Source organism: Astyanax mexicanus, chromosome 24, assembly GCF_023375975.1.
Source record: "Astyanax mexicanus isolate ESR-SI-001 chromosome 24, AstMex3_surface, whole genome shotgun sequence".
In the NCBI taxonomy this organism is placed as follows: Eukaryota; Metazoa; Chordata; class Actinopteri; order Characiformes; family Acestrorhamphidae; genus Astyanax; species Astyanax mexicanus.
The window spans coordinates 10926211-10941969 of record NC_064431.1 but is presented as its reverse complement, the minus strand read 5'-3'; the positions used below and the strand labels follow the sequence as shown (position 1 = coordinate 10941969).

The following is a 15759-nucleotide window of genomic DNA, read 5'->3' as shown; positions in this document are numbered from 1 at the left end:
TGTCATGGTGTGTAGAGTATGTCCTGTGATGCATTTTACTCTATCTTCAACAGGGGGCTTTGACTGGGGGGAGTATAATTTTGGCAGCATTATTTTTAATCCTGCTGAAATTATGCTTCCCCTATGAACTCAGCACTGCAAGGTCTGAATGTAATGTCATTTATTTTGCATTCATGGCATAGTGTTTAGAGTATGTCCTGTGATGCATTTTACTATATCTTCAACAGGGGTGCTTCAAATGGGGGGAGTAAAATTTTGGCAGCATTATTTTTAATCCTGCCGAAATTATACTCCCCCTATGATCTCAGCACTGCAAGGTCTGAATGTCATGTAATTTATTTTACATAAATGTCATGGTGTATAGAGTATGTCATATGATGCATTTTACAATATTTTCAACAGGGGGGCTTCAACTGGAGGGAGTATAATTTTGGCAGCATTATTTTTAAGCCTGACGAAATTGTACTCCCCCTATGATCTCAGCACTGCAAGGTCTGAATGTCATGCAATTTATATTTCATACATGTCATGGTTTGTAGAGTATGTCCTGTGATGCATTTTACTATATCTTCATCAGATTAAACTGGGGGGAGTATAATTTTGGCAGCATTGTTTTAATCCTGCCGAAATGATACTTCCCCTATGAACTCAGCACTGCAGGGTCTGAATGTGATGTCATTTATTTTTCATTCATGGCTTGGTGTGTAGAGTATGTCCTGTGATGCATTTTACTATGTCTTCAACAGGGGGGCTTCAACTGGAGGGAGTATAATTTTGGCAGCATTATTTTAAGCCTGCCGAAATTATACTCCCCCTATCATCTCAGCACTGCAAGGTCTGACTATCATGCTATTAATGTGTCATACATGTCATGGTGTGTAGAGTATGTCCTGTGATGCATTTTACTCTATCTTCAACAGGGGGGCTATAAATGGGGAGAGTATAATTTTGGCAGCATTATTTTTAAACCTGCCGAAATTATACTCCCCCTATCATCTCAGCACTGCAAGATCTGAATGTCATGCTATTTATGTGTCATACATGTCATGGTGTGTAGAGTATGACCTGTGAAGTATTTTGCTCTATCTTCAACAGGGGGGCTTCAAATTGGGGAATATAATTTTGGCAGCATTTTTTTTTCAGCCAGCTGAAATAATACTCCCCCTATGATCTCAGGACTGCAAGGTCTGAATGTCATGTAATTTATTTTACATACATGTCATGGTGTGTAGAGTATGTCCTGTGATGCATTTTATTCTATCTTCAACAGGGGGCTTTGACAGGGGGGAGTATAATTTTGGCAGCATTATGTTTAATCCTGCTTAAATTATATTTCCCCTATGAACTCAGCACTGCAAGGTCTGAATGTAATGTCATTTATTTCGCATTCATGGCATGGTGTGTAGAGTATATTCTGTAATGCATTTTACTATATCTTCATCAGGAGGGCTTCTAATGGGGGGAGTATAATTTTGGCAGCATTATTTTTAAGCCTGCCGAAATTATACTCCCCCTATGAACTCAGCACTGCAAGGTCTGTATATAATGTCATTTATTTTCCATACATATCATGGTGTGGCCAGAATGTTTTGTGATGCATTTTGTTCTATCTTCAACAGGGGGGCTTCAACTGGAGGGAGTATAATTTTAGCAGCATTATTTTTGAGCCTGCCGAAATTATACGCCCCCTATGATCTCAGCACTGCAAGGTCTAAATGTCATGCAATTTATGTTTCATACATGTCATGGTGTGTAGAGTATGTTCTGTGATACATTTTACTCTATCTTTAACAAGGGTCTTCAACTGGGGGGAGTATAATTTTGGCAGCATTATTTTTAAACCTGCTGAAGTTATATTTCCCCTATGAAATCAGCACTGCAAGGTCTGAATGTAATGTCATTTATTTCGCATTCATGGCATGGTGTGTAGAGTATGTCCCGTGATGCATTTTCCTATATCTTCAACAGGGGGCTTCAACTGGAGGGAGTATAATTTTGGCAGCATTATTTTTAAGCCTGACGAAATTGTACTCCCCCTATGATCTCAGCACTGTAAGGTCTGACTGTCATGCAATTTATGTTTCATACATGTCATGGTTTGTAGAGTATGTCCTGTGATGCATTTTACTATATCTTCATCAGATTAAACTGGGGGGAGTATAATTTGGCAGCATTATTTCAATCCTGCCGAAATTATACTTCCCCTATGAACTCAGCACTGCAGGGTCTGAATGTAATGTCATTTATTTTTCATTCATGGCTTGGTGTGTAGAGTATGTCCTGTGATGCATTTTACTATGTCTTCAACAGGGGGGCTTCAACTGGAGGGAGTATAATTTTGGCAGCATTATTTTAAGACTGCCGAAATTATACTCCCCCTATCATCTCAGCACTGCAAGGTCTGACTATCATGCTATTAATGTGTCATACATGTCATGGTGTGTAGAGTATGTCCTGCGATGCATTTTACTATGTCTTCAACAGGGGGGCTTTAAATGGGGAGAGTATAATTTTGGCAGCATTATTTTAAGCCTGCCGAAATTGTACTCCCCCTATGATCTCAGAACTGCAAGGTCTGAATGTAATGTCATTTATTTTTCATTCATGGCTTGGTGTGTAGAGTATGTCCTGTGATGCATTTTACTATATCTTCAACAAGGGGGCTATAAATGGGCAGAGTATAATTTTGGCAGCATTATTTTTAAACCTGCCGAAATTATACTCCCCCTATCATCTCAGCATTGCAAGATCTGAATGTCATGCTATTTATGTGTCATACATGTCATGGTGTGTAGAGTATGTCCTGTGATGTATTTTGCTCTATCTTCAACAGGGGGGCTTCAAATTTGGGAATATAATTTTGGCAGCATTATTTTTCAGCCAGCTGAAATAATACTCCCCTTATGATCTCAGGACTGCAAGGTCTGAATGTCATGTAATTTATTTTACATACATGTCATGGTGTGTAGAGTATGTCCTGTGATGCATTTTATTCTATCTTCAACAGGGGGCTTTGACAGGGGGGAGTATAATTTTGGCAGCATTATGTTTAATCCTGCTTAAATTATATTTCCCCTATGAACTCAGCACTGCAAGGTCTGAATGTAATGTCATTTATTTCGCATTCATGGCATGGTGTGTAGAGTATATTCTGTAATGCATTTTACTATATCTTCATCAGGAGGGCTTCTAATGGGGGGAGTATAATTTTGGCAGCATTATTTTTAAGCCTGCCGAAATTATACTCCCCCTATGAACTCAGCACTGCAAGGTCTGTATATAATGTCATTTATTTTCCATACATATCATGGTGTGGCCAGAATGTTTTGTGATGCATTTTATTCTATCTTCAACAGGGGGGCTTCAACTGGAGGGAGTATAATTTTAGCAGCATTATTTTTAAGCCTGCCGAAATTATACGCCCCCTATGATCTCAGCACTGCAAGGTCTAAATGTCATGCAATTTATGTTTCATACATGTCATGGTGTGTAGAGTATGTTCTGTGATACATTTTACTCTATCTTTAACAAGGGTCTTCAACTGGGGGGAGTATAATTTTGGCAGCATTATTTTTAAACCTGCTGAAGTTATATTTCCCCTATGAACTCAGCACTGCAAGGTCTGAATGTAATGTCATTTATTTCGCATTCCTGGCATGGTGTGTAGAGTATGTCCCGTGATGCATTTTCCTATATCTTCAACAGGGGGCTTCAACTGGAGGGAGTATAATTTTGGCAGCATTATTTTTAAGCCTGACGAAATTGTACTCCCCCTATGATCTCAGCACTGTAAGGTCTGACTGTCATGCAATTTATGTTTCATACATGTCATGGTTTGTAGAGTATGTCCTGTGATGCATTTTACTATATCTTCATCAGATTAAACTGGGGGGAGTATAATTTGGCAGCATTATTTCAATCCTGCCGAAATTATACTTCCCCTATGAACTCAGCACTGCAGGGTCTGAATGTAATGTCATTTATTTTTCATTCATGGCTTGGTGTGTAGAGTATGTCCTGTGATGCATTTTACTATGTCTTCAACAGGGGGGCTTCAACTGGAGGGAGTATAATTTTGGCAGCATTATTTTAAGACTGCCGAAATTATACTCCCCCTATCATCTCAGCACTGCAAGGTCTGACTATCATGCTATTAATGTGTCATACATGTCATGGTGTGTAGAGTATGTCCTGCGATGCATTTTACTATGTCTTCAACAGGGGGGCTTTAAATGGGGAGAGTATAATTTTGGCAGCATTATTTTTAGCCTGCCGAAATTGTACTCCCCCTATGATCTCAGAACTGCAAGGTCTGAATGTAATGTCATTTATTTTTCATTCATGGCTTGGTGTGTAGAGTATGTCCTGTGATGCATTTTACTATATCTTCAACAAGGGGGCTATAAATGGGGAGAGTATAATTTTGGCAGCATTATTTTTAAACCTGCCGAAATTATACTCCCCCTATCATCTCAGCACTGCAAGATCTGAATGTCATGCTATTTATGTGTCATACATGTCATGGTGTGTAGAGTATGTCCTGTGATGTATTTTGCTCTATCTTCAACAGGGGGGCTTCAAATTGGGGAATATAATTTTGGCAGCATTATTTTTCAGCCAGCTGAAATAATACTCCCCCTATGATCTTAGGACTGCAAGGTCTAAATGTCATGTAATTTATTTTACATACATGTCATGGTGTGTAGAGTATGTCCTGTGATGCATTTTATTCTATCTTCAACAGGGGGCTTTGACAGGGGGGAGTATAATTTTGGCAGCATTATGTTTAATCCTGCTTAAATTATATTTCCCCTATGAACTCAGCACTCCAAGGTCTGAATGTAATGTCATTTATTTCGCATTCATGGCATGGTGTGTATGGAGCCAGATAGCTGACAAAAGTATTTGAATCTGAATTTTGTATATTTGAATTATATTTACATGACATTTCAAAAAAATGAATTTTTTAATGGTGTAATTAATAAATTTGAATTTTGACAATGCATTTTGTGTTTTGAACTTATGATGTGGTGACATTTGCTGTTGAAAAAAATTCATTTCAAAATTACAACTTGCAATTTTCAGATTTAAAAAAATCAGATGCATACATTTCAAGTCGCTCAAATTCAGATCTCAGAAATACGAATTCAAACCGGAGTTCCAACATCCGGGGCTTCCCAGGAAAAGTAAATTGTGTAGAGCGATCGATCGCAGCATTAGCGAGACACAGCGCCATCTCACGGCTGCACTCGAGTTCACGTCTGAGGAGGTGAAGCTGAGCAGATGAGCCGCGTTTGTACGGGAGAAAACTAAGGATGAACCCCAACGAGGTAAGTGCATACAAAGTTCTTCACGCCCACATAATCATCTAGGTAATTAATTAGAGTTCTAAATACTCAGTGCGCCACACGGCAAGCTTGATATTTTGCGTTATATAACGCGGGGTGACTAGCTAGCTAGCTTGTTGGTTGTGGGTAGCCAAGGGTTTTGGTTGGCCTGAGCTGGTCTGAGTTTAGGAAGGCATGGGTATTGGGTATAAACTTTTCACTTTAGAATTCAGTATTTACGGCACAGTCTAAAACAGCTTAACACGGCTTAATGTATTTAAACAATGAGCCAGGAACACCAAACATCACTCACTCATTACTCTTCATAAGTACTCTCTAATAATGTAAGGATGAACCTGTACTCCAGTAGCACAATGTTAAGCTTTTTCCACCCATTGAAACCTATTACTAGGAAACAGTTTATTGTATTTAGACAATGAGTGAGGAACACCAAACTTTAATTAAATATGCCAAATCAATGACCCCACCTTTTAATTAATATCTAACCAAATAGTTTTATTTAAGCTTTAATTATTTACAATTATGCATAATATTCAATTCGATAAAGTAAATTTAAGTTAAATGTCATTTTAAGTATTGTGTATCATGTGCAATTGAAGGTCTTGATGTTCTTTTATTTTTAACTAAATTCAAACCAAATAATGGTTGAAAGACTGGGGCTGAATTAACTGTTTAATTAGCAGGCAATGATTAATTGGCTGTGGTGGTTTTTAGTGTTAAATGAATGGGTAAGGGATGGTTGACTGTGTGGTATTTAGTGGTTAGTTGACTTTGGGCATACTTTAATAAAGTTTGGTGTTCCTAGGTTGCTGTTGTAATATATTAAGCCACATTAATCTGTCTCAATGGGAGGGGAAAAAAATGTAACATTTTATTTTAACTTTACTGTTGTAGTACAGGTTCATCCTTACAATATTAGAGAGTACTAATGAAGAGAAATAAGTGAGTGAAGTTTGGTGTTCCTAGCTCATTGTTTGAATACATTAAGACACATTAAGCTGTTTTCACGTTAAGCATTCTGTCTACCTCATTTACATAAATGACACACCTGGTTTGACTCATATGGTCAGTTGAATCTCTGCAGAGCCTAGCAGTGGTCTGCTAGTAAGAATTTCATGTAAGATTTGACTATTGTTTGAGAGTCAACTGTTAGGAATTGGTGTGTTAAAATGACATGGTAATTAAAGCTTATTTTGTTCTTGTTTTATGTTTAGCAACTAACCTTACTTCTGGATCATGTTTGGGAGAGGCTTCGTTCGCGTCTGGAGCGTGTCCTTGACAGGATGCCTTTGGATTTAGACTATATGGAATTTGTCTGTGCTCAAGAACTAGTTTTCCTCACTGCCATCTCCCCTCAGATCAGTGTACCCCATACCATATTGGAGGCTTTAACTGAGCTAAATAGTGCAATTAACATGGCAAAGCAACAGAATGAGACACACATGGTGGTCTCAGATGGAACAAGGTTGCCTTGGACGACCAAAAGTGGTGATCAGTCAAGAATACCTGAAAAGTTTACTTGACATGAATTTACCCATTTCATGCATCGCTGGTCTATTAGGAGTATCAGAAAGAACTGTTCATAGGCGTATGACAGAGTACAATCTCTCAGTTAGGGCACACTACAGTACTCTCTCAGATGAGGAGCTGGACACACTGGTGTCTGATGTCACATCCAGAATGCCACACTCTGGTTATAGGATGGTGAAGGGAATCTTGCTGGCTGAAGGGCACAGAGTACAGTATGACCGTGTTAGAGCATCACTTCATCGTGTTGACACACTCGGAGTCCTGTCCAGGATGACGGAGATGGGTTGCGTTGTCAGAAGAAGATATTCAGTTCCAGGCCCCAAGTCAATGATGCACGTTGATACTAATCATAAACTAATTAGGTATGTGTCCTTCTATGCTCCTAAAGCTATTAAAATTATCGGAAGGTGTTGCCTGGTTTGTTATTCCTTGTTTTATTTGTAATTTATAGTATCCTCTGGGTTCAGCTTAGATTGTGCATTCCTATTAACGTCTGTGGACAGCTACTCCAGCCTAGTATTGATTATGGTCAGCTTTCATATGTTACCTACTAAAAACTTTTTTTTTTATCTCATATTAGATTCAACATTGTTGTGTTTGGTGGAGTGGATGGCTTTTCAAGAAAGGTGATTTTTATGAATAATTGTTTCTTGAATTACAGCACCTTTTTAAATCTTGCACTTTTCATTTCTTTCTCTCTTTTTGGTTGTTAAATCATATTTTGCTATGTCTTAAGTTTATTGTATAATGTTTTTAATTACTTTATTAAAATTGTGTTGTTTGTTATACTGTTAAGAAGCCTGGACATATTTTTATATGACCTAGATAATGTACCTGGGAGCTGCCACGAACAACCTGTCATCAACTGCACTGACCTTCTTCCAGGAATCAGTGGACAGATTTGGTTTCCCTCTTAGGTATGTTATAATAGTCTATAAATTATGCACATAATGACTTAGGTTAATTATATTGAGTTAAGCTTTTTCATTTTGTTTCAGTAAATGTTGAGCATATTGTTATAATATTTTACATATTTCTTTAAAACACACTTTTAATGAAATCAGCTTAAATACTTTTTTCATTGTTTTAGCCAAACCCATGATGTTGCCATTGCTAGTGCTTTGTTTAGTAACTACAGGAATATGTACTTTTAAGTTAATAAATCACAAATTATATATTAATAATATTAATAGTAATATTCTGCAACCTTATAGAGTAAGGGGCGATCAGGGAGTTGAGAATGTCCAGATAGCACGCCTCATGTTCACAGTCCGTGGAACTGGGAGGAGCAGTTTCATTTCTGGAAAAAGTGTCCACAACCAGCGGTGCGTTTAATCAAAATAATACTTTTTTTAATTAAGCTGCTACAGCTGTACTTACTGTCTTGTGATAAATTCTGAGGTGCAGTACTTTTACTTTTTAGCATCGAGAGATTATGGAGAGACGTGTGGACTGCAGTGACCAGCATGTACTACGATGTCCTCCACTATCTTGAGGAAGGCAACTATCTTGACATTGCAGACCAAACACACATTTTCTGTTGCCATTACACCTTTGTACCAAGACTTCAAGATGACCTGGACATTTTTCGAGAGGGCTGGGACAATCACCCCTTAAGAACCGAGGGCAACATGACTCCAAACCAGCTGTGGGCAATAGGACAAGTTTATGAGCCAGTTCAGGAGCCCCAAAATGAGGAGGTACAAACTGTTACAACTTAAAATGGTTGTACAATTGTGTGTGTGTGTATGTAACAACCTGCAAACAAATCAGTAGTATATTTTTTGGACAGTTCAATAGTTGTTTATTCAAATTTTATATAATGATTTATAAATGAGCAAAACTTGAACATTTTTAATTTATTTTAAAATTTTAAACGATGTTAAAGATTTAAGGTAATGGATTTGTCACCAGAGCCTTTAACCTAGGTATGCCATGCTACCCATCATGTATCCTTATTAACTGTAATCCACCTGGTTTCAACACTGACCCTGGATTACCCGGACCTGCATATTTGTGTGTATGTAGCTGTTTGGTATGATGCATTTCCTTGATAAGTGAACTTTTTCTTTTATCTAGGTGTTGGGCATACCAGAGATTGATTGGGAGAGCAGTGGGTTACCTCACATTAGAAATACTGGAATTCATGTTCCTGCCACAGGCTGTCCACTTACAGCAGAGCAGTTTACAGCACTCAGAGACTTCATTGACCCCAGAGCAACATCACAGTCACGGGGTGCTGACATCTATATGGCTGCTGTGCAGTTCTGCCAGACTCTTTTGGAATGAGAAGTTTCTGAATGCATTTTAGAGGACGATGGGGTGACAGCAAGAAAAATACCACAGTGGATTCTTTTCCAATGGAAAACAGTGGAATTGTTAAGACATTATTTCCTTAAACATTTAAGTTTCATCTATGTCTGCTAAAATTAGTTACATTATGTTGATTATAGGGAGTACCAAGATACCATAAAAGCTTAAGAAAGGCATTCATTTTTCTGTAGACGCAACATTTTATTTCTAATTCACCAATTTTCTATGTAAAACATTGACAAATAAAATATTTTACATCCAGAATTGCCATGTGTCCAATATTTTGTTAAATGAAAGAAAGAGTGCATGATTACAAAACAGTCTATGCAAACAAACTTTCGAAGGCATATATAGTTGTAACCAACTATGTTAATACAGAATTAGCTGAGTGTAAAAACAGGTGGTAAAAATCTTCCACTTAGAAAATCGGTGAACACATCCTCCAGAGACACCCAACCTCTGTTTTAATGCATCTGTGCATTTACTGAATTTAAATTACTGGGAGGAGGGGAACAGAATGACCATTGCATGTGTAAATTGTTTTTTTTCCTTCCCATTATTCAGTAAATAAACTATACGGGTGTGCAGAATTTGCAATATGCAAATGTAAAATTTTAGTTTCCTGTCAAGAATGTGTTTACATTTCACTTTTACACTGAACGTTTAAATACACAATACTTGTAAATACTGTGTGCAGAAAATTCAACTGAATAGGAATACAATTACATAAAAATAAGTACAATTGCTTATACAGGTGCTGGTCATAAAATTAGAATATCATTGAAAAGTTACCTTATTCCAGTAATTCAGTTCAAAATGTGAAACTCATATTATATAGATGTATTAAACACAGAGTGATCTATTTTAAGAGTTTATTTATTTTATTTTTGATGATTTTGGCTTACAGCTAATGAAAACCCAAAATCAGTGTCTCAGAATATTAGAATATTATATAAGAGCAATTGGTACTTTTGTGTGCTCTTTGTGAATACTCTTTGTGAATACTCTTTGTTAATGTCAGGTAGCAAGTGCATACAATTAATGTGAAGTCAAATAAACCTCTAAATGATGTTGTGGCAATGTTACTTAAAATGTGAACATGATTTATTTTTAGCAGAGCAAAAAGCAGAACTGTAGTAACATGGAAAGTTATATGTCTGTATAGAATCACCAGGTCTACAACTACACACTTTTTTAATTTAGACAAGGCTTATTCCTGGTCTATCAAGGTAAAAAAAATTGGCAGGTATACAGTACATTTAGGGCAACAGCAAATGTTATGTAAAAAAATACATACCAGTCTCAATGAACTGCCGAAAATATCCTGAGATGCGACACTTGTTTTCCAGTGGACAGTCATCATCATCGTCTTCATCTGCACTGTTTTCAGTGGGCCAGTGTATGTATGGGAGCAGTATCTTAAAAAATAACATCATGCCTGTAGATTAATGTTGTTTGTATATAACTAGGTCATGAACACAATATATGTCTCTATATAATAAACACACCTGTGGCGTAAGTGAATATTCACTTTCCTTTGGAAAGATCTGCACATCTTTCCTTTCAATCAAAAGTGACCACACCTTGGTTTCCTTTAGTCCTTTCCGAATTTGTTTCAACTGACGTAATCTTCTACCATTGACCTGCAGATTTGGCAAAAGACTGTTACTGCTTACTTTAATGTATTGGTTACTTAAAAACTAAAAAGTCACACTAAGGCAGCAGTGTTAAAATTTGCAGGGAAAGAGGATCATGTGTAGACAAGGCATTTTACCGCATGCCACAAAAGGCGTTCAAAGAGCCATCTTCTGTTTGTATTGGTTGGGCCAGGTAGATCCCAAGAAAGACACAGATCAAGGACAGCCTTGCGTTCATCATCACTTAGTTCAGCATCTCCATCAAGCTGGAAACAAAATTGAAGAATACAAACAAAATACATATGTGTAACTCAACTTCCTTTTTCAATAAAAATAGAAAGAAAAAAATTACAACACATGATGTACATACCAATTTGATTATTTCTCGTATGTCATGGTCAGGACAATCTTCTATCTGCACTGTGGCTGTCTCAGGTGAATCTCCTACAAGTACATGGACAATTGCTCTGCTGAGCCCAGACAGTCGAGGTCCCCCATGTAAGAACGAATGTCCCAGCATCCGTCCAGCTACTAGAAACAGGTCACCCTCAATGAGGAATTGGGATGATGAAGGGACCAGATGATCAGGTTCCCCTTCAAATAGGCAAGTACTTTCAGCATTTCCTGTAATTGAAAGATGGACATGAATGTCAACATTTCAGATCCCAAGAAAGGTAATAAACTTTTGTAACAATGACTATCATACCTAGGTTAATAGTGAAGCCAGCTTTAAGTCTTTGAATTAGTGCTGAAAAAAAGTATCTTGTCACTCCTTCACCCACAGCAACATCTCCTAATATGGAGAACACCAATTAATAGACAAAACATACTAAAACAGCAAATTCCTATTCATCAATAATTTGGTGATTCTTCAGTTCAACCAACCAGAATGAACCTGACAATTAATAAGGTGTACTGGACTAATGCCCTCAAAGATCTGAAATTGAATTAGGGTCATCATCTATCATCCACAATAAAGAACTTGACTCTTTATAAAAGAGCTTGAAAGTGTTGGGGTTAAAAGCATTAACCATTAACTAATATATATATGCTACAGACTATTTCTGGAGCATTGTCCAGTTCTATATAAAAAAATCTCTACAATTCCTGACTTGAAAAGGTCCAGAAACATCTAGCACAACACCTGTAGCATGAAGGTTGTCTTCCACTACAAGATCACTAAAAGATTCAACTGAATAATAATATAGTACTTTTTAGACCAGCTCAATAAAACTATGGGGCAATTATTTAGGTGATGATGAAAAGGGGGCTGACATTTCACTGTTAATGGCTGCACTTATTGCTGAAAATGAATCAGAAGTTATTTCTGTTGAAAAACAAACAAGAAGGTCTGATTTTCACTGATTTGAGCATTATTTGGTCTATTCTAATAAGCGACACAGAAATAACTATATATGGTTGGTATCTAAATCAATAAGAAATATGTTGAACAGCAATGTCAGACAAGAAATAAACACTGTGTAAATTTGCACTTGTATAGACAGTCACCTTGAAGTTTACATGTCACTGGACATCCCCATTCCACACTCGACTGCTTGTACAATGCAAGCAGTTCTCGGTCTTGATCCTCCTTGCTCATTCTCAAATCCATGTTCATGAAGAAGGGCTTCCCAGTCTCATGAAAGCGAAGAATCCCCTTACTATAAAGAGTTGCTGCTCTTTCAGGATCTGGATGAGTTTTCCAGTCTGATATGAAAATAGAATTTTAATATTATTATTATTTTTAAAGTGCGATCAAATATCAATACTGTAATTCTTTCATGATGCTGAACAGCTCAATTAAAAAAACAATGTATAATAATTAAAATATGTAGGCCACATCACATACCATAATCATTCATGCATGTGTCATGAGTTGCATTTGAAGGTTCAGCATTACATGCAAGTAGAGTGACATTTCCTGAAGAAGTGTGGGGTATGGATGGTCCTGCCTGGGACAAGCTGTCTACAGGTGGTACCCTTAAACACATGCGTGTAAATAACAAGTGACATTTATGGTAACATTTTAGGAGCCAAGTCAGCAACAATGACACACTCTAAACCAATAGTTGTGAATTTACACAAAGATCAATCAATAGAAATACTAAATACATCTCAGATCCACTAAACAATGTGGAGTTTCTGTGATTAGGAATGTTAGGAATGGAAAGTCCATTTCTCTTACCTTTCTTTGCAAGAACTTGCATGTATTTCCAGAATATCAAGTGGCATTTCCTCCTCACATATGGGACAGGTTGCCTTAAAGTAAAGAAGTACAGAAGTAAAATGTTTTAAAAATAGGTTTTCCATTGCAACATGACAGTATATGCATAGTATCTATTAAATACACTGAACTTTCTTTTTAAGTTAGGATATAAGATTTACATCAGATTTGTTGAGTAATCAATTTTAGATGCTAATTTTAAAATGGTACAGAGACATCAGGATTCCTTATGATGTGGTCTAGAAACTGAATCAGTGGATTTTATTTATTTATATTTTTCATACCATTCAATAAACTATTCCACAAAGTACCACACAATAAATGTAACTTTTCAGTTTTTGAATAATAAGTTAATTACATTCTGATCATCCTCTAGATTGATGACCTCGCAGGACTTTATATGGGCAGGTAGGATGACAAGCGGGTAAAAGACACCACATTTCTGGCACTTCTCTTTTGGCATGCCGCTGAAGCTTCCCGAGGTTGGTGGCAGAGGAGAAGTATCAAGTTCCATTTGAAGAGGAGCTATATACAGAATTCCTTTACCATTCTGACTTGCAGTTTTCAAAAGCTTACTGCAGTATCCTCCATCATCAGGTGTTACAAGAGTGAGCTTTCGGGTACCCCACCCTCCTTAAAATGAAAACAACAATAATGAGCACAGTGTTTGCTGGCAATTTACAGGGTTACCACTCTTATCATGTTCTTCACATCTTAAAATCCCCCCCCCCCCCCCCCCCCCGACACACACATCCCTATATGTACCTGAGGCTTTGTAAATGAGCCAACCACCTGTCAGCTCCTTTAATTTTGGATATAGTTCCTTTAGTTGTGCACATATCTAAAAATGAGAAGAGGTAAAAACCCAAAAACAATTCAGAAAATGTTAAGGCCTTCTCATAAAACACTAAAACAATTAACTTTACTTGTGATTTTATTTTAGGAATTAGGTATTGATGGGCACCGTATAAAACAGGGAACAGAACCATAGTCTGTTTGTTTTTGTTTTTTTGTTGAATGACAAACAAACATACTTCCTCATGTGTAGCATTTTCATCCATGTATGCCGTCCTACGCCCCAACCCGGCTTGCATGTGCAACAGTTGGTCCTCTTCCTTAGGTGTCCGATCATATTGGTGAGGTAGGAGGTAAATGGTCAATGGCATTATTTTAGCTGGTTTGCAGGGGACAGGTGCAGCAGCACAAAAACGTTTTTTCCCCCGTCCTTTGGTGAAAAACCCAGGGAAGGACCTGTCAAGATATTACATTTACAAACCATGGCAATGAGTGTACTAAAAACTCAGCTCGTTATATATCTTCACTATATATCTTTACTTAACAGTACATAATCAAAATAGGTAGTAAAACCTGGCCATCTCGGTCTGAACAGCTGCTCTCTCACCCTGAACTGAAATGAACTGCTGCCTAAAGGATGTAAAACCATTAAAAGCAGTAAGATATTCACAGTTTAATATTTGTATTGAAGCAGGCAATGCACATATCACTGTTAAGACAAAATATTTAGTTCATTACATTAAAATAATAGAGACCTGGCATTTTCTTGACTAGGGCCAGCTGCACTTCCTGACTGTGAGGTCAACAAGGACAACAGGTGCCTTGCTGACCTGACAACATCAGCATTTCCCTATAAACACAAGCAAAACATTACTATAATTTGTAGAAAGTACAAACGGTTTAACAAGAATGAATGAGAAAACCGTACAAATGGTGGCATGAACTACTTATGGAACACACTGCTAACCCCTTATTTAGCAGGTTAGTCTAATGCATTTAAATATTAACTGCCAATAGGATACCATTTACTACGATACTTAGAAACGCATTCCCTGTTTTACAGACTGTAGTTAGCTCCAACCATTGTACTGACGAAACGTTAACGTTCAAACGTCAGGGAAACACATACTTAACAAACTATAATGTTAACCAATACACTTCAACATGCCTTCCTAAACTCAGACCAGCTCAGGCCAACCAAAACCCTTGGCTACCCACAACCAACAAGCTAGCTAGCTAGTCACCCCGCGTTATATAACGCAAAATATCAAGCTTGCCGTGTGGCGCACTGAGTATTTAGAACTCTAATTAATTACCTAGATGATTATGTGGGCGTGAAGGACTTTGTATGCACTTACCTCGTTGGGGTTCATCCTTAGTTTTCTCCCGTACAAACGCGGCTCATCTGCTCAGCTTCACCTCCTCAGACGTGAACTCGAGTGCAGCCGTGAGATGGCGCTGTGTCTCGCTAATGCTGCGATCGATCGCTCTACACAATTTACTTTTCCTGGGAAGCCCCGGATGTTGGAACTCCGGTTTGAATTCGTATTTCTGAGATCTGAATTTGAGCGACTTGAAATGTATGCATCTGAATTTTTTAAATCTGAAAATTGCAAGTTGTAATTTTGAAATGAATTTTTTTCAACAGCAAATGTCACCACATCATACGTTCAAAACACAAAATGCATTGTCAAAATTCAAATTTATTAATTACACCATTAAAAAATTCATTTTTTTGAAATGTCATGTAAATATAATTCAAATATACAAAATTCAGATTCAAATACTTTTGTCAGCTATCTGGCTCCATAGGTGTGTAGAGTATATTCTGTGATGCATTTTACTATATCTTCATCAGGAGGGCTTCTAATGGGGGGAGTATAATTTTGGCAGCATTATTTTTAAGCCTGCT

At 37.3% G+C, this 15759-nt stretch overlaps 2 protein-coding genes across 3 annotated transcripts; one reads left to right on the top strand and one right to left on the bottom strand.

Moving 5' to 3' along the window:
* The first annotated feature begins 7528 nt into the window (after positions 1–7528).
* LOC111189643 (uncharacterized) lies at positions 7529–9283 on the top strand. 2 transcript variants are annotated; one of them, XM_022663307.2, is made up of 4 exons: positions 7529–7795; positions 8093–8203; positions 8302–8578; positions 8958–9283. In XM_022663307.2, exons 1-4 carry the CDS (start codon positions 7707–7709, stop codon positions 9165–9167), a joined length of 687 nt encoding a protein of 228 aa, XP_022519028.2. In that variant the 5' UTR covers positions 7529–7706; the 3' UTR covers positions 9168–9283. The 2 variants fall into 2 exon arrangements, with proteins under 2 accessions (XP_022519028.2, XP_022519029.2); XM_022663308.2 differs by lacking the exon at positions 8093–8203 and having other exon boundaries at positions 7534–7795.
* Positions 9284–10462: 1179 nt separating this feature from the next.
* Positions 10463–15266, bottom strand: LOC111193424 (uncharacterized). Its single transcript, XM_049471995.1, has 13 exons — positions 15206–15266; positions 14603–14697; positions 14421–14477; positions 14087–14303; positions 13818–13893; positions 13411–13685; positions 13014–13087; positions 12678–12808; positions 12338–12535; positions 11535–11621; positions 11199–11452; positions 10700–11094; positions 10463–10609 (listed from the first exon to the last, which is right to left on the bottom strand). Exons 1-12 carry the CDS (start codon positions 15218–15220, stop codon positions 10942–10944), a joined length of 1632 nt encoding a protein of 543 aa, XP_049327952.1. The 5' UTR covers positions 15221–15266; the 3' UTR covers positions 10463–10609; positions 10700–10941.
* Positions 15267–15759: the final 493 nt, after the last annotated feature.

Excerpts from the sequence above, each read along its gene's own strand:
- LOC111193424 (XM_049471995.1), bottom strand. Across the intron at positions 13,686-13,817 it reads GCTCATTTACAAAGCCTCAG|GAGGGTGGGGTACCCGAAAG; the intron begins GTACATATAGGG and ends TTTCATTTTAAG. Across the intron at positions 12,536-12,677 it reads CACATGCATGAATGATTATG|ACTGGAAAACTCATCCAGAT; the intron begins GTATGTGATGTG and ends TTTTCATATCAG.
- LOC111189643 (XM_022663307.2), top strand. The coding sequence starts at position 7,707 with ATGTACCTGGGAGCTGCCACGAACAACCTGTCATCAACTGCACTGACC. Across the intron at positions 7,796-8,092 it reads AGATTTGGTTTCCCTCTTAG|AGTAAGGGGCGATCAGGGAG; the intron begins GTATGTTATAAT and ends GCAACCTTATAG. Across the intron at positions 8,204-8,301 it reads AAAAGTGTCCACAACCAGCG|CATCGAGAGATTATGGAGAG; the intron begins GTGCGTTTAATC and ends TTTACTTTTTAG.